This window comes from Benincasa hispida, chromosome 3 (genome assembly GCF_027475165.1).
Source record: "Benincasa hispida cultivar pf3 chromosome 3, pf3_genome.v1.1, whole genome shotgun sequence".
Lineage (NCBI taxonomy): Eukaryota > Viridiplantae > Streptophyta > Magnoliopsida > Cucurbitales > Cucurbitaceae > Benincasa > Benincasa hispida.
This window is the reverse complement of record NC_143480.1, coordinates 43,746,806-43,765,911: the sequence shown is the minus strand read 5'-3', so window position 1 is coordinate 43,765,911 and position 19,106 is coordinate 43,746,806. Positions and strand designations below refer to the sequence as shown.

General features: G+C 30.1%; 1 protein-coding gene across 3 annotated transcripts; it reads left to right on the top strand.

The window, feature by feature from the left end:
• The first annotated feature begins 2,891 nt into the window (after positions 1-2,891).
• Positions 2,892-10,386, top strand: CYCH;1 (cyclin H;1). Of its 3 annotated transcripts, none has more exons than XM_039027721.2 (15): positions 2,892-3,063; positions 3,168-3,291; positions 3,847-3,897; positions 4,113-4,191; positions 4,302-4,420; positions 4,537-4,610; positions 4,973-5,093; positions 5,196-5,264; positions 5,468-5,509; positions 6,153-6,221; positions 6,871-6,929; positions 8,712-8,796; positions 8,983-9,071; positions 9,189-9,272; positions 9,938-10,386. In XM_039027721.2, the coding sequence occupies exons 2-14, from the start codon at positions 3,232-3,234 to the stop codon at positions 9,268-9,270; spliced, it is 999 nt and encodes a 332-aa protein (XP_038883649.2). In that variant the 5' UTR covers positions 2,892-3,063; positions 3,168-3,231; the 3' UTR covers positions 9,271-9,272; positions 9,938-10,386. The 3 variants fall into 3 exon arrangements, with proteins under 3 accessions (XP_038883649.2, XP_090168524.1, XP_090168522.1); XM_090312398.1 differs by having other exon boundaries at positions 2,908-3,063; positions 4,286-4,420; XM_090312396.1 differs by having other exon boundaries at positions 2,989-3,291; positions 4,286-4,420.
• Positions 10,387-19,106: the final 8,720 nt, after the last annotated feature.

Sequence of the window (19,106 nt, the reverse complement as noted above, 5' to 3'; positions counted from 1 at the left end):
GCTTGTCCATCATCAGTGCATCTCTACCTTTACCTGAAATAAAAACATGAGAAAGAATGAGTATAAAATACTCAGTAAGTAACCCCACTACTGGGGTCAGGTTAGGTATTTATGTCCTCTAGATGCCTACCTCTGGTGGAACATATAAACCGTCCTAGTCTTCATGGGACACATACATACATGAAAAACTGAGTTTTATCTTACTGTAGCTAAATATTCCCACTATCTTTGGTGAATCCCGAAGGAAACACAATCTGGTGAATCCCGAAGGAAACACAAACTGGTGAATCCCGAAGGAAACACAATATCTGGTGGGCATTCTAACTAATCAGTAAAATCGCTATCACAATCTCGACATCACAATCTCAACATGGTTCTATAACATACATATACATCTCATCGTCATGATTCTACAATATACATACAAATTTCTTCATCATAGCTTTACAACATATGTATGCATCTCATCATCCTCAGATTCAGCAGGATATCTAATAAAAATAATATACTCAAATTATACTGGTATTCAAACATCTTTATGTGCAACTAACCTTTTAACTCTCATATCAGCAAGGCATACATAAACATCAAACTATCAATATATCCTCAGTAAATCATATTTGTCAATTCCCGACTCCAGTCATTTCAAACCTCAGTCAATGAAGGTAGACATAAATATCATGCTAACTAATAATCCTCAATAAATCATAATTATCATTGTCGGGCACTAGGGCAGTTCTTACCTCAACTTGGTAAAAAAATGCAAAACAAAATCTCCTTAGAACTTTTTTAGCACACTTGAATCAACCTAAAGTTGTGGCTTGATCCAAGACAAATTCCAATACTCGATTTAATTAGCCAATCTGATCATGAATTAAATCCATAATCAATAACTTAATTTTCCTACTATTACTCTCAATCCAAAAGAATAACCATCCAACAACTTACAAAATTTACCGATCTTCACCAATTTTCTGCAAAACAAAATGGTATCTAGCTTGATGGTCAATGCCTCAAAATTTCCAAACCTTGAATCTAAGTTTCAAACTAAAGAGAGGTTACTAATTTAATCGTGAACTTCACCCCCCAAATTATAAGGAAAAATAAGTCTTACCCAAGGTTTTCCTCAAAATTCTGGCAAAGATCGAGGCAATGGCGACCGACAACGTGTCGACTTGTGGCTAGCATAGATAGGTAGTGTGTTTTACTCGTACGACATAAATTGTTTAGGCTAGCGGCTGGTAGTGAGGGTCTTACATGAGGAGGGTTTGCGAGAGTGGGAGAGAAGGGGAATTTCTAGTTTACAGATTTTATTCAGCAGCCCAACCGTTCAAAATGAAACTCTATATGTCTCGACCAGACTGACCAAATTTGAGCACGATCCAACGGTTCAAACTCTGGCAATCGAAAATTTTGTGGAAGCTGTTGCTGAAAAATCGAATTGCTTTCCCCCCCAATTTTTGACATTTTTTTCACTCTCATTTAATTTCGAAAAAATCTCAATTTTTTTATTTTTTCCAAATTTTGAAAAGATAAATAAAATATTTTATCACAATATCTCCAAAGATTCTATTAAAATTAGAAATCAATTAACTTTTCAAATTATCTTAATTTAGGCTTCAAAAACCAGCATAAGGTCCATAAAAATTAAATCGTTCGAAATATTTAAATCAATCAAAACCACTTTAAAATTGGCCCTAAAATCCAAAATCAAAGAGAAGCAAAATTCAATATTTTCAAGATAATCAGTTCGAATATCTAATCAATTAAATTCAATTTAACTAATAAATTTTTTTTCAATTATTTCAATTTAACTCCAATTTTCCAAATGAAAGGGAAATTTAAACTCAATAATTTTAGATAATTAACTTAAATTTTCCTAAAATTCGGGATGTTACATAAATATTCCTAACATTTTCGACCCACCAACTTCATAAGTTAGTATTAAATAACTAACTTCAATAGCGTATTTATATTTTTTTAAAAAAAAACTCTATTTTCCCATCTTTCTCTCTTTTGCACATTTATCGAGAAACTCCCTCTTACAACTTTATACTCCAAATACAAATTTCATGATCTCAACATACTAATCCAAAAATCAGAACTCAACTAAGTGCCTCGAACTGTTTAAATACCTTTTTACCATGTACTTGAAAAGGGCCTATTTAGTTCACAATCCAGATTCCATTTTATGTGTTTCAGTTTCATTGAATTCAACGAATACATGTTTGACAGACAACCAAATTCTGTTTCTAAAAATTATTTTTTGATTATGTGATCCAAACCGTGCAAAATATGAAAACAATATTTTTATGTTTTCTCTGCATCCAGAATTTGAATTTTAAAATTTAAAATGCAGGATTATATTAAATAAAGATAAAAACATTTAGAAATAGAGTATGTCAGGTTATAAACCCAATTTATTTTTTAAAATTAAAATATGTATTATGTAACATATTATATTAATTAAATTAGTTTAAATTCCAAGTTTGATTCTTACGGTTTGGATAAAGTTAGTCATTTTAAAATTTAGAATTTAGTTCCTACTATTTGATATAACTTCATATATAGTCTCCATATTTTGATAAATCTTCTTAAATAATTCCTATCACAGAGACTATTTATTATGAAATTTTTATCAAACCATAGAGGTAATATCTAATTATAAACTATAAGGCCTAATTTTTAACTTACTAAAATTTCAAATTTTTCTACAAATTATATAATATTATAAAATAATAAATATATAATTATTTTAACATAAATCATGTTTATAAATAAATTAGTAATAATTTATAATCAATTAATATTTAATGGACAACTAATTTATAAATTATAATTTAAATTCTGCTGCTAAACCCATATATGTATATATAAAATGTAAAACATAAATTACTGGTAAGGGTTGGGCAATTAGGAGTTTTCGCCCAAAAAATTGTAGTTTTGCCAATTTCCGAGCAAATTAGTGCACACCCTCCGGCCCAACGCGCGCACGTTATTCGCAGACACACGAAGCTCTCGCGTCTCTTCTTTCTCTCGAGCCGCTCACTCACCACATCCCAGGTGCGGTTCATACTGCTCATCTTTCTTCAACTTTCCTTCGACGCTACTTGAAATTGGAGACTCCAGCTCCATCTTCATTTTCTCAAGAAATTGAATCCCTGCAGTGGCTACTGTACTTAGACAGCATATCAGACTGGTGGCGGCACTAAAGTTTCTGAGTGAGTAGCCATGGCCGATTTCCAGACCTCGACTCAACGAGCCAAATGGATCTTGTCTCCTCAGGAGCTGGTACTTTTCTCTTCCATTTTTGTTTTGTTTTTTTTTTTCTTTTCATCTCGTGGCGGTTTGGGAAAACATGTGTACTACTACTGCTGATAGCCTGATACTAGATTCTTGTTGGCTTCTGATCAAAAGAACTTCCAATAATTGATTATTTGATACATTTATTTCTCTCAATTTCCATGATATATGCAGTTTCTTTGGAGGATATTTCGTTTATTTAGATTACTTTATTGAGCAACTGGAGTTTCTTACTTCTATGGTACTTGTGCCAAGTGCATAGTCTTATTTTTGGTTGCTTTAGTTGGACGCGTTAGTTTTATTGTTATCTGTTCTATGTCTTAAGGAGGACGTTACAAATTAGAAATGCAATTTGGTGCAGCATGTGGTCTTCCGGATGACAACTCTGAAGGGAAATTTATTTGTTAAATTAGCTGGATGATTGTTTGCTTTTGAGGAGTTTTACTGGTTTTTAGGACTCGATGCAGAGTCAGTGATGTATCTAAACTGTCAATTTACTGTTATGATAGAAATTACGATCGTTTCTATTCCCATACTGTACAGGTTTGCCGGTACAAAGCTGCTAACCAGAGAGCAATTGAAGCTCTGGAGAAGGTATGAATAGAATGATATGATACTTAACCAGCCTTATCTGCTGTACTAAAAAAATATCTTATAAATCAGTTTTTTCATGCTTCATTTCTTCCCAGAATCCCAAATTACTAACGGCAATTCCCTTCTTCACTTCATGTGTTTGCCCAATAAAAGTATCTGGCATCTGCTTTTATAGCTTTAATTTTACCTGTCAATTAAATCTTCTCTTGGTGTAGTTTGGAGCGACACTAATGGAAGTAGATGCTGATGGATCATTGTCATATCCAGAACCTCAGATAAATTCAAAAGACAATGGTGACCGCTCTTCTGCTGCTCTTTTGCAAGAACTTAAAACTTTTGATTTTAGTATTAAATCTTTGTGTCTAAATACCAACTCTTGGTATGATAGTTTTTTTTAATGTCAGCTGACAAACATTCTCGCCCCAAATCGTTGAGTATTGAAGAAGATCAATTTATGCGAGTATTTTATGAAAACAAACTTCAAGAAGTATGCAACAATTTTCATTTTCCTCATAAAATCCAGGTATGCAGATAAGTTGATTGTATTGTCCTGTATTTCTTTTCCGTAAAGCTTCTTAAATTTTGAAAATTTTGTTTTCTTCGTTGTATGTTTCCCTTATTTTTGTTGACTATTTGCAGGCAACAGCTCTAATATATTTCAAAAGATTCTACCTACAATGGTCCGTGATGCAACATAATCCAAAAAATGTGATGTAAGAGTTTAGATGTACATCTGCTCCATATGCTTGAAGCTTCCCTTTATTTATTGTGTTACAATAATTTGACTTTGCTGAAAATCATGTAGAGGTATGAATGTAGTTGAAATGCCCAGCACTAGTTTTTTTTTTTTTAAAAATAAAAAAAATTATTTTATTTTTATATTTTCATTATCATTATATTTTTTATAGACTACCTAGCTGTAGAAAAATTGCTTGGACGTGGGATGTACATTTGATACTACATGTCAACTTAGGAAGTTTTGCTCCCTGCAACTTCTTTCCTCTCATTGTCACTTATTACTATCATACAAGTAGTTGAGTAGTTTCTGTATGTAGCTTAACTGTCTCCTACACAGGTTAACCTGCATTTATGCAGCTTGTAAGATAGAAGAAAATCACGTCTCAGCTGAGGAGCTTGGTAAGGGGATTTCACAGGACCATCAAATTATTCTCAATTATGAGATGATAGTTTATCAGGCATGGATGTGCCACATAACTTGTTTTTATCTTTTTCCCTTCATTTATTTTTGCTTTGTTTTTTTCCCATCTCTTCTCTTATTTCTGTCTCGGTTTTTCTAGAGTCTGGAATTTGATCTTATTGTTTATGCACCTTACCGATCAGTTGAAGGCTATGTAAATGATATTGAGGTAAATATAGTCCTTTCTTTTTCTTCTTCTTCTTCTTCTTCTTCTTCTTCTTCTTCTTCTTCTTTTTCTTTTTTAATGTGAATTATTATCAATGCTTAAACAAGATATATCTAGGCATTCTTTACCTTCTTTTAGAGTTGGTTACTACTTTTTCTTCTCTTTCATTGATGTTGCACTCGATGATGAATGGTGCATAATTTCAGGAACTCTTCCATGAGAATGCTGAAATGCTTCAAATGCTGAAGGTAATTGCCTCATTGTTCAATGTAATCGATATACTGTAGTATGGGTATGTCCAGTCTTCCAGTTTTTATAATAAACCTGTTTGATCAAAGAAATCAGTGCATGTGTTGACAAGAAATAAATGCACTGATCAGACAAATAAAACAAGGGGCAGCTAGGAGCCACCCCTAAACGTCGCCTAGTGTTCCTTAAGATAACAACTTTCTCAACTTCAATTGTTGTAAGGTCTGCACGTATTCTTTGGGATTTTCAGAAGTATATTAGGAAGAAAATAGAGTGAGATGAGAAGTGACTTCTTTTAGGAAAAATGTTACCCTTCTAATTTTAATAGGCAGCAAATTTTGATAATCTTTTGTTACATATGCGCTCTTGTATGCAGCATGGTTTTTTCTTTTGTTCAAACTAGGGGTGGGGTGGGGTTGGTTTCTAACGAGAACAGTTTATTGGTTGACATACTTGTAAGATAGTTACATCAAGAAATAATAGATATTTTTCATCTATTTCTGTTTTTCTTTTAGCTTTATTTAATATTTTTTATTATTTATATAATAGACTTCCAACAGAATTCTCATTGTAATTTACATAAAAGTTCACTCTTTATATAAAAATTCAAATTTTTGTTGATTTTATTTGTGGTTTCTGCAGGTAACAGCATCATTGGAGGTTGATAAAATTATGTTAACAGATGCCCCACTTCTCTTCCCTCCTGGGCAGGTGCTTATTTTCTATCATACTTCCAGTACTAAATTTTCAACTTTAGGCTTGAAGCTTTCTACATTGATTCTTTAAATGGCCTGGTGCTATAAGTGAGTACAGGATTGAGCTTAAATTTTTTAATTTACCTTAGGCCAAACATTTCTTCAAATCAACACATGGATAGATGGCGTTCTGTTTTGTAGTTCAATAAAGAAGCTCAGTTTTTATAGTTGACATATCTGGATCATATTGATGTTCAGGAGTTGCAAAACTAAGATGTGCCTTTGTGAGTTTGTTTGACAAACCACATCAATCTATCCCTTCAAGTATGAGAGTTTGTATTTAAATAGCCAATCAAATAGGAGAAATTTCCATGGAGAGGAAGAGAAATGGCCAACCCCTGGGTTGTGCAAAAATAACTTGATGACGGACATGATAGAAATTAGGTATGCTGCCAATGCATCCAAGGAAAGTGGAAGGTGGAAGGCTGTGTGCGAGAGAGAGAGAGGAGGGGGTGGGGGGACTATTAGCACGATCTTTCATGCAGGTGGAATTTTGTTAGAGGTTTTCTCAGTTTATTCCTCTTTATGTTCCTATTCTGTAGTTATATTTTATAATTTGCTAACTTTATACGTACTACTTAATCAGTCTTATTGATCACATGCAGTTAGCGTTGGCTGCATTGCGCAGATCAAATGAAGTTCATGGAGTTATTGACTTTGAAAGGTGAAAAATTTACTTATCTACATTCATTGTGTTGTTTAAAAATTTCCATGTCACAGAAATTTACAATGGTGGATTTGTTTTTTCATCCTCTTTGAGAGTTCTTTAGAGATTGAAATTCTGTTGAAGTCCTTCTATTCAGTGGGTAGTCTTTTTTGGCCTTATAACGTCCTTTCATTTATTTAGTTTATTTTTAAAAAAATTTGAGAAATGGTGGAGAATTATTTTGTAATCATCCTTTGATGTGTTAACATTTAACAATTTGAGCCTTCTTATAAGTTTGGCTCCTTTATCTTGGTGCAAATGTACATCTCTCTTTAGTTCTTTTACCTCGCCTATCTTTCGACCAATTGGTGAAGTCTATTGTAACTCCGATGGCTCGGGCTTTTGCCCTTCTTTTGTAAATTAAATTTTAAATCTCACTCTGGAATTTTTTTTTTGTATGAAGGTGAAACTATGATCTTAATTTTATGCTGGTTGTGTCGAACCCTGTCGAGGTTAGGGGTTTAGTCATTAGGAACATGCACTTAAGTAATTAGCCTCTTTTGGCGAAATGGTTTTGGCATTTCTTCAGCGATGGAGGATTAAAGTATGGATTTCACCCTTTTTAATAGATTACAGGTAGTACGTTGAAGGGTTCTAGCAAAAACCTCTACATCAATATTGCTTCGGGCTTTACCCTGTTTTCTCTGTCGGTTAAATGTTCTATTGGGGATGACTTAAGTGCCTATTTTTGGGAGGATTCTTAGGCCGGAGAAAGACCCTTTTGTGCTTTGTTTTGTTTCCACATCTTTATCATTTGTATGATAAGAGGAAGCATTCAGTAGCCTTTGTTTTGCCTCATTGGATAATTCTTCCTCTCTTTCCCTGAATTTTTGCCGCCCCCTCAATGAGCAAGAGGCAGTTGAAGCTGTCGGTCTCCTTTTATTATCTTTGACGAGGTGACTAGTCATGAGCTAAGGGATTCTGGGCTTTGAGTTCTTAAGCCTTTTGAAGGTTGCTCTAGGAGCTATTTTTCCAAATCCTTTTTACTCCTCCCCTAGGGAGCCTTTGTGTTCACTCATTGGAATGTTAAAATTCCTAAGAATGACACCTTTTGCATAGGAAGGTGAACACTAGGGATTGTTCCCAAAGACTTATTTATTTTGTTTGTCGCCGTGAATGTGTGTTCTTTGCAGGAAGGAGGAGGAGAACCTGGTCAATCTTCTATGGGAGTGCCCTTCCGTTTGGTTCTTTTGGAGTCAGTTTTTCAGGACTTCATGGTTGTTATAGCTCATAACATAGGGTGTTTTATGCTCGTGGAAGTTTTTCAAGTGTATTTTAATTGGTTTTTATCAAAAGTGTTTAAATAAAAAAGAGTTTTTTGAAAAACATTTTTTTTCTCAAGTCAATCCAAACGGGCTCGAAAGGAATAGTAAGATCTTTTGAGGGGTTGAGGGATCGGTGAGGTGTTTTTGGAGACGATTTAATTCAACTCACCTTTTTGGGCATTCTATAATTGAACTCTTCTTATGATAAGCTTTTGGGTCTCTCTCTCTCGCTCTCTCATTGTTTGTCCTATATATTCTTTCATTCCTCTCCATGGAAAGTCAGTTTCTTAAAAGGTAAAATTCTGCTGCTTTCACTCATAGAAAGCTGATTATGTTTAATTATTTATTAAATAATTTTTAAAAAATAAAATAAAAATAAAACTCTTTCCATCACTTATTTTGGAAAATGGCAACATTCTGTTGTTTCCATTCCTTCTTTGCAATGAATCACTTATTCCTCTCAGTTTATGTGTAGCTACCTGGATAGTATCCTCTCTCGCCAGAATTCTGCACATACAATTTCCGAACTCAACGAGTGTATAAATTCAATTGAATCGTTGGTATGAAATTGTCTTTTCTTTTAACTGATTGAATCAGAAGTCTAAATTTTAGTCTGTAGTCGTAGTAATTAGAAGGCATAAATTTAGCTTATTACCTCTTCTATAAAAAAAAAATCAGTATCTCATACGAACCTGTGGTTTTTTATTACATTTCTAATGTGCTATTATGTTGTGCTTTATGAACAGGTTAATAGATATGCCTTCCCTTCAGAAAAGGATTTAAAGCACATCAACCGAAAATTAAAATCTTGCTGGGGACTGGGCTCCAATGACGAGTATTTTACCCAATCTTGTGATACCTTAAAAAGAATTAGTCTACCTCTTGCTTAGTTTAGTACTCTTTAAATTTTGTTTCCCAGCTGCTAATTACAAATTCCATCCAAACTTGGCAGGAGTAAGAAAAGGGAGAAGAAATCAAAGCACAAATCGAAGAAGAGTTCAAATGAAATGCAAAAAATGCCTTTGCACAATTAGCTGTATGTCTGTCTTCCACCAGTCATGTTTTTCTGGGCTTTTACTGGTTTTCAATGGTGAATACTGATACGAATATAGCATTCTGGTACTATTTTATCTGTTGTGTTTCAAGTGTCGTACTATTTTAGAAGAAATTAAAAAAACACAGTTAATAACCATTTGAGTGAAAAAAGATAGTGAAAGTGTAGCAAAAATTCTAGAAATTATTATCATTATTTCCTTTGAAAGAGAACAATTGTTACTACCCATCTCTTTTAAGATATGCTTTCCTTCTCCTTTGAAATATTTCGTAAAAAACACAACTTATCCACTATAAAAGAAGATTAATGTTTCACAACTCACCCCGTCTCTGACTATGTTCGTGGAAAAAAATGAAAAAATATAAGGGCCTTGAGAGAACGACATACAAAAGAGGAGTCGACAGCACAAGGAGGAAAACTAAAAAGAGAGGCTTCAATCAAGTAAAATAAGACCTAACATATGTGTGTTTCAAATGGGCTTAGCAAATTATTTTGTTTTGTTGTCAATGCTACACCATGTTTACCAGCTTATATCCTCGGTATAAAATTAGGAACATTTCTGCTAATATTCAGTGTGCTGGATGGTAGCATTTGTAGGTACTCTTTAGCCATCCTTGCTTCCGCTGACAGTATTTTCTTTCATTCAGGTAGCTCAGCCTTGGCGTTGGGCAATGAGTTTGGTTTATGAAACAAACATCCTTGAGCCGCGTTCAACGTGAAAATATGGAAAAAGGAAAACATCATATCAAAGCACAGATGAAATTTGCCCCCTCTTTGGTACTCATTCTCTGATTTTATTCTTTTCTTCAGTCAGCAATATTTCTGGTCAGTGACCAAAAAATTTCTGTCATGTAATGATATCATTGTGACAAAATTTTGAATATCAGACTTATTCTGTCCTAGATTTTATTTCTTATTTTGTTTTGAGGATGGAAGAGCTTTTTCATCTCCTTTCCTTCGGAATGCGGGAGGGAATCTCATCTTCCTGATTTTAATTATTTTTTTAGGTTCTATTCCAACTCTTTCAGTCTTTCTCCATTGAATATATCTTACCATAAAGAAAGAAAAAGGAGGGAAAAAAACAACTTAAATACAATTATTTTTCTGTTCTGTTTTTTTTTTCCCTCGCTAAAATGACTACTCTTTGTACTTCGTTGTCAAAATTCTTTTAGCAGTTTTTTCTTATATTATTTGTGATTACTATTGGGTTCTTGTGAGATGGCATCTTCGACCCTACTTGAACAGGATCTGTTTTATAAGTTGTACAACAGTGTCTTTTGAATTCTAGTGAGATGACATCTAAGTATTGCAATGTACATGGTTAAGAGCCGATGAATTTAGTGATCCACACGATTGTCATCGGTTTGGGAAAATATTTTAGGCCTTCTCATTTTGATTGAGGTGACAATGAGTTGTGTTACCTTTCTTTAAAATGAACGACAATTTTATAGAATGAAGAAACAGATGTTCTTGAATTATAGACGATCTTAGTTCTTGACTGGCAGCACTTAACGTCTTTTATATTGTATATTAATTTTTAAGGACGGTTGCAAATATAGTAATCAGGTTCAAAGTATTAGTAGATATAGAATAATGTAAAAAAATTATAAATACGGCAAAATTTAGATAATTTATTAGTAGATCGTAATATTGGTAGAAGTCTATAGTGATAGATTTTGCAATATTTATAATTTTTCACAAAAATATTGTTATATGTTTGGTTATTATCCTTAAAAATACTACTTATTGCAATTATCCCAAATTTTATTAACCATAAACTCAAAAACAATACATACTTAGAAAAATTACAAATATGACAAAATTTAGATAATTTATCAGTAGATCATAATATTTGTAGAAGTCTATAGTGATAGATTTTGCAATATTTATAATTTTTCACAAAAATGTTGTTATATGTTTGGTTATCATCCTTAAAAATATACTTATTGCAATTATCCCAAATTTTATTAACCATAAACTCAAAATCGATATATACTTAGTCCAACTTAAGTCTTCCTACTTAAGAGTGTGTTTGGATTGACTAAAAAAAATCAATTTTATTTATACTCTTTTAATAAAAATGGTTTAAAATATATTTTGAAATTATTTCAAAAACAATTTTGATTGATTATAAACCCTCCAATTTTTTTATTTTTAAAAAATGATTTATTTTTAAAATTAAACATTTGAAAAATTAAACTAAATATTCCCTAAGTTGTACAATGTAAGTCCAAATTACAAACTTTGACAGAGTGAAAAAAAAAAGTAAGACTTTAAATTTGCCACATGATTTAATTCAAAAGATACTAAGACTTAATAAACTCAATTGAGTAACAAAAACTCATTATTATTGTTGTTGTTATTTTTTTTTTAAAAAAAGGTTAAATTCTTGATTAACTTTATTTTTTAAAGGTAAGATATGAAAGGAATTTCAAGAATTGAATATAACAAGTGAAAGAAAATCATAAGCAAAGAAGCATGATTAAAAGAATGGTTATAATATATAGGAGTGATTAAGTTAAAGGCAATAAAAGTAACGGTAGATAGAGAGTGTGAAGATCCCAAAAAGGGAGAAGATCCAAGGAGATGCAAAGAAACACATTTTATAAGAAATAATGAGAAGAGAGAAAAAGAAGAGAAATGAGAGAGAAAAATCCAAATAAAGGAATAATGTATGAACAGAAAATGCCAAAAACAAAAACCGTGAAAGTGAAAGTGAAAGTGAAAGAGAAGAAAGAAATGTCAGTGAGGCACCGAATACACAGAATACAGACCCAATACAATACCAACAAACAACATCAAAATTCTTTTGCTTTGCTTTGCTTTGTTTTGCTTTGTCTTTGGACTTTTCTTTTCTTTGCATTTTGTGAAAGCGACATTTGATTGGTTGGTTTAGACAATCCTTTCCCTCTCTTTCTTTTGTTCTTCTTCACATAAACCCAAGAAACCAAAAGGTCTTAATTCATAAACCCCATTCAGTTTTCCTTATTAACTGTGTCTCCATCTCGTTGTCTACGTTCAGTTTCTCCCTTGTACTTATGGTAAAGTAGTGGCCATTGAACAGAATGGGAGTTTTGGCAAGATTTTTTTGTTTTCAAACTCTAAAATTATCGAGTTCTCTTCTTTTAACTTTTAATTTCGTCGACTTGCACTACCAATAAACTTAGATCGTGAGTGTTGCAATTTGAACCAACCTAACACGCTTTCGTTTGAAATATTGTTAAAAATAATATTCCCATTTATTTTTCTTGAATTATATAGCACATATAAGATTTCCGAGAAAAAATGACATAAGTATGGATTCTTTGTTCATTTTTTTCTTAATTTCGGCAATGTTATTCTTTGGTTAATTTTTAAATTTGATCCAATTTAATTTTGGGCAAAACTTGGTTCTAAATCAAATTAGTGAGTTTACAAAGACTTTTATGCCACTTTTTGATAAAATTAATGTGTGAATTAATAGAAATTGAATAGAAGTAAAAAATGTGACATTTGTCTAAGTTTAAGATTCAATATAGAAATTATTCTCTCTCTCTTTATCTAAAAATTATTGAATGATTCCATTGAATCTTTGTTGGTAGTAATGGTTAGATACAAATTCAAAATTTCTATGCATTTAATAACTACTCATGAATACAAAATTGTCAAAGTGATATTAGCTTAGCGGTATTGGCATGCACTTTAATCTAAGAGTTTGGAAGTTAAGTCTCTATCCCTACAATTGTTGTACAAAAAAAATACTCAATACAAAATTGAAAGATATTTTAAGATTATTTTCATTTTTAAAAACAATAAAAATTACGTTTTTTTAGGTACAATAAAAGTAAGAATATTGAAACTACAAATGTATTGGTTGTTAAGAGCGTCTTTGGTAGAGAATTTGAAAACATAAATTTGAAAATAAGAGATTAAATGAAAATAGAGTTGTATTCTATGTTTTTAGATATGTGTTTAGCAAAGAGATTTAGAAATTGAATTCTAATTTAAAAAATTACAAACTAGTTGTAGTTACTCACTAAATATTAGTTGACAACAAACTATTATTAATTTATTTATGAACACGTTTTTATGTTAAAAAATTTTATAATTATTATTTTGTAATATTATATAATTTATAGGATAAATCGAAATTTTTGTCCCTATGGTTTGGAAGAAATTAAAATCTATGTCTTATGTTTTATAATTAGAATTTTTCCCCTAGATTTGATAAAGCTTCAAAATATTCCATACCATAAGGACTATTTAGAGGATTTAACAAATCATAGAGATTATATATAAAATTATATCAAAGAATAAAAACAAATTTATAAAATTTAAAACCATATGAAATAACTTTATCCAAACCATAGTGATCAAATTTGGAATTTAACCAAATTTATAATACATTACATAATATATAATTTAATTTTTTAAAAAAAATAAAATGAATTTATAACATAACATACTATGTTTCTAAATGTTTTTATTTCTATCTAATATAATTCTGCATTTAAAATTTAAAATTTAAAATTTCGGATACAATGAAAACATAAAAACATTGTTTTAGAATTTATACTGTTTGAAATACAGAATTCAAAAATCGTTTCGGATTACATGCCAAACACATATTCACGGATGAATTTGAAAACAAAACACATAATCTAGATTGGGATTACCTGCCAAACACATATTTACGAATGAATTTAAAAACAAAACACAGAATCCAGATTGTGAATCAAATAGATCCTAAGATTTCCATATATTAGTTGAATTATGGTTGTTTTGGAATAAAAATCACGTTGTTATTTATGTATTTAAGATGTGTAAAATTAAGGGGTAAATTATTTGATGGATAAGTTTATAGAAAAGGGAAAGCCAAAGAGAGAGAGTGTGTACGGAGGAGGAATCTGATGCGGCCGAAATGAGAGGGGAAACACCCAATTATTGCTCCCCACGCTGCCCGACATTATATGATTCTGTCTCCCATCCTCCCTTTTATTTATTTTTTTAATTTTTATTTACTTCTTATTATTATTTGTGTCTAATTAAATATAACATATATTATTGTGGGATTATATCACGTGGCATTATTGCGGGACCCACACTCACTTGATTCTTTTTTGTGATTGAGATTTTTTGTTTTTGTTTTCTTGTTTGCATGCATCCAAAAAGAATTGTAATTACATTCCTAATGGGTAATATATAAATCTGGGTTAAGAAAATATTTGAAGTAGTGTAAGGTTATTTTTGCTAACTCATGCTCATTTTTTGGGTTAAATTTTCATTTCACACTTTAGACCGTTGTATTTATTGAGGTAATGCTTAAAAACGGTTTAGTTTTTTAAAATTAAATCTATCAACACTCATTTTACTTCTAAATTTATTTTCTATCAATAATTTCAAAAACAAAACTATGTTTTGAAAACTAAAAATATATATTTTTTTAAAAAATATTTTTATTTTTTAAATTTGACCGAGAATTCAACTATCTTTCTTAAAAAAGATGAAACCATTGTAAGAAATTGAGAGAACATATGTTTAATTTTCAAAAATTGGAAACCAAAAACCAAAAACCAAATGGTAAGACCCCGTTTGGTTATAACAATTTCATTTTTTATTTTTTTAAAATTAAGTCTATTTTCATCTCGTTTCTTATAATAATTTGCATCTTTCTTGAGTTTAATGGTTGAATTTTTAGCTAAATTCCAAAAACAAAACAAGTTTTTTAAAATCTTTTTTTTTTTTTTTTTAGTTTTTCAAATTTTGCTTTAGTTTTTTTCAATTATTGGTAAAAAGCATATAACAAAAGATGAAATGTAAAGGTGAAAGTAGTGTCTATAAACTTAATTTTCAAAAATATAAAATGAAAAATCAAATGATTACTAAATAGGCTTAAATAAATGAGATGTTAAATATACAATTTTGAGGTTGTGATTATTTAGTTTAGTTAAAAGTTCACCAACCTTCTTAAAACTAAGCCTTTTAGCATAAACTTATAAGCCTTTTCAAAACTCATAAAGATTTTAGCATAAATTTAAAAGTTAAAATTCTGTTTAGGTTTTTTGTATTTATTTTTTAAAATTAAGTCTATTTCATTCATATTTCTTACAATAATTTTACATCTTTCTTATGGTTAAATTCTTGGCCAAATTCCAAAAATAAAAACAAAATTTTGAAACTACTTCTTTTTTAGTTCTAAAAAATTGGCTTAATTTTTTAGACCATTGGTGAAAAGTAGATAACAAGAAAAGAAATTTGAAGGTGAAACTAATATCCATAGTCTTAATTTTCAAAAACAAAAAACAAAAAATAAAATGATCACCAAATGAAGCCTAAAAGATTAAACTTATAATTTAATCAAATGTTTAGTAAGTCATTGAAATTTAAAAATATGGAAAATTCTTATAAATAGAAAGTTCCAAAAAATATTTACATTTTATAGTAAAAAGTTCAAAAAAATATTTGTACTTTTAAAACTTTTTGATATAAAATGTAAATATTTTTAAATATTTTTTTATATTTAAAAAATACCCCTTTAAATATTGTGTGTATGTTCTTGTTGGAAAATTATTTAATACTACACAATTTGTTATGTGTGAATCATGTGTTATGTGGATTATGAAACGTAATATTTACAACAGATCACTTATAAGAGATTGGAAGTGTTCAATAAATTTTTAGATGTTCTTGAAATGTAGAAACTAATTATTAGACCTTTAAATTAATTTTTTTATAGAGTATAATTAAAAATCAACAAACTAATTAAAATTTAACCATTTTAAATGTTAGGGAGATTAGCACCATGTGCGTCTCTTTTTCAAATAAACATTTATTTTTAAAATTATATTTTGGTTATTTTCATTACGGCGTGCCTTTAATTTATTAAAACAAAAATACTTAATGTCATATACTATTATTATTATTGTTTATTTCAATATCCTATGGCATAAAGTCGAACAATAATTAAACTAGCATTCAATAATTTATCGAAGGAATAATTTTGGTCATATGCCAATAAAAGAAGAATTCCACCTTAATTTCAAATACATCTTATTCCAATTCGAAAAAGGAAAAAAAAATAATTATGTTCATATATTCATTATAGAACATAATAAAGAGTGATAAAATAATCTACCTTTAAATCTTTATTAAATTTTAAATAAAACTAAAATTCAATATAAACATGTCTAAATTATGGTTAAGATACGAATACAATTTTTTTTAAAGCCGTATCGAATCTTTATCTAAATAATCTCACACATTTATCAAAGAAAATAATTAAATAAATTTCATATAATTGTAATTATAGTATTTTCTATTATTACTCACAAGCTTGAAATTATGTGAATGCCAATAGTACGCCATTTGAAGCTAAAATTCCTATATTACAATAATTTAAATAGACTATCTTATTGGAAAGAGAAAAAAGAAATTATGCATATATATTATAAATATACAGCTACATTTGATGAGAGTCGGCCAAGTCCATGAAGTCGGTTGAGACATTAATTAATTTAATAACATTACATTCCAAAGTAATAATAATAATAAAAAAAATCGACACCGATCATATTAAATGAATTTAGTATTGAAAAGGAAAAACAAAGGTTTGAGAATTATATCCCTTTGCATGGCCGCAATTTCCCCAAAATAAAACAAGTGTTGCCCAACATATCTCCTCGTTACTTATCGGTTAAAAGGAGTTTTTTAAAAATAGAAAAATGAAAAAACTATTTAAAATAATAAATTTTTAATGTTTTTTTTATAGAGATGAATATAGATGTCTAGATGATAGAAACAGATAAAAATCTATCGGTATTTATCAATATTATCAGTATTTATCAATATTTTTTTGAACAGCTTGTCATTTTTTCTATCTGTAAAAATTCTCTAAAATGAAATATGTTTAAGTATCAAATAAAACTTAATAGATGTGTATCGAAGTTAAAATTAAATCTCATACTCTATTTATTAGATATTTTTTTTTACCTTTTTGTTTAATTATTTATATACTTACGAATTTTTTTTTGAGATTAATAACCTAAACAAAATTAGTGTATAATTATGGTAACTTTTCCCATATTTGAACGGAAAATATCTAATATTAGTGCTTTGTTTGGCATAAAATTTTGGATAAAAATGATTTAAATTTTAGAATTTTAATATATGGAAATGAATTCAAATTCTTATTTACGTTTAGAACCAAATGATTTAAAATTACTTAAATTAAATTTTATTGTTTGGATTCTTATAAGTTTAAGAAATGAAAAGAAAGGATAGTCATTTACCATCATGCCCTTACAAGTTGGTCTTCAGCATACAATTGTTTTTCTTTTATTTTTTGTTGTTATTTTTAATTTGTTTGTTTGATTTATTTAGGAAGATTTATTTTTTTTTAAAAAAAAAAACTTAGTTTATTTCTTCTACAATTAATCTTCAACTAATCTAAATAAAAATACAAAAACAAAAAATGCATCACAGTTATGTAAACAAATTGAAAATCAATAAATAAAAAGAACAATAGACATATTTTTTTTATAAAAAAAAATCTAAATCAACGATTAAAAATGTTTACGAAGATGAAAAATAAAAAAGAAACTCACGGTAGTTTTCTATTAACTATATATAAAAAATAGATTGGAATAAAAAAACTAAATTGAAAAGATTGAAAGAATTGTTATCAATGAAAAATTACAAAATACAACAAACAAACAAAATGGATAAACTAGCCTTTGAATTTGCATGCATGATTGAGGTCGAGTTCTTTGAATATGGAAGAAAAAATTTACTTCAATATGAAAGAATTTATAAATGTATATTATATGGACTGTACGGGAGAGAATTATTTTTGGAAAGAATAACATTCGAAACATATAATTTTAAAAGATTAAAATCTTGCAACATACGACTTATTTAGTGTGGATTTTTCTAAAGAAAAATAGGATTTCAAATTATAACCAATTTCAAATCGATTACCTTACGTATCTGATAAAATGAGTACAACGTTACTGAAGAAATATAACAAATTTTTATTCATTTTCTCTGCATTTTTCCTTCTCTGCTTAGGTTCCACTATTCAGTGGTTAAATGTGTATTTTCTCTTTCATGGTTGTTATTATAGACCATTAACATTCTGCCATGTGCCTTTTTTATGTTAATAAATAACGCTACACGACGAGCGATACCGGTCGTGAAGGCCGATCATCTTAATCAATTTCTTCTATCGTTTATGCTCCCTACCAATCGTGTATTAAATCTCTTCTGTCACCTAAATCCTATCGTATACTTTCTTTCATGTACACTTCAACCCTATCGTCTACTTTCTATCGTCTACTTTCTGTCGCCTACACGATCAACCCAATCGTGCAGTTTCCTACCCATCATCTACACGCTTTCCTCAATCGTGTAGACGCTTATCCTATCGTTCACCTTTTCCCCAACGATCGTCTAGATATTTGACAACGATCGTTTAGTCTTTTTCTCAACGATCATCTATCCTTTTTCCCAACGATCGTTTAGCCTTCACCTCTCAACTATCGTTTAGTCTTTGACAACAATCGTCTAACTACCCTTTCTTCTTCTTCCTTACATGGTATCAGAGCTTTAAAGCATCCTGCCCTTTTCTCATGGCGTCGAGCTCAGGCACATCTGAAGAAAACTCTACCCTACCAGTAACATCAAACCCAGGCATACATCCAACTGTGCTACCTCCGACCACCATATCTATATCTTCTCTGTCGTTCACCCCACCCGCTACTCAGCGTGCCCTTCCCCCTGCTTGAAATCCTTTCTACCCTCCGCAATATGGCCCTCTACCACCACCCCTTCACCCTTACT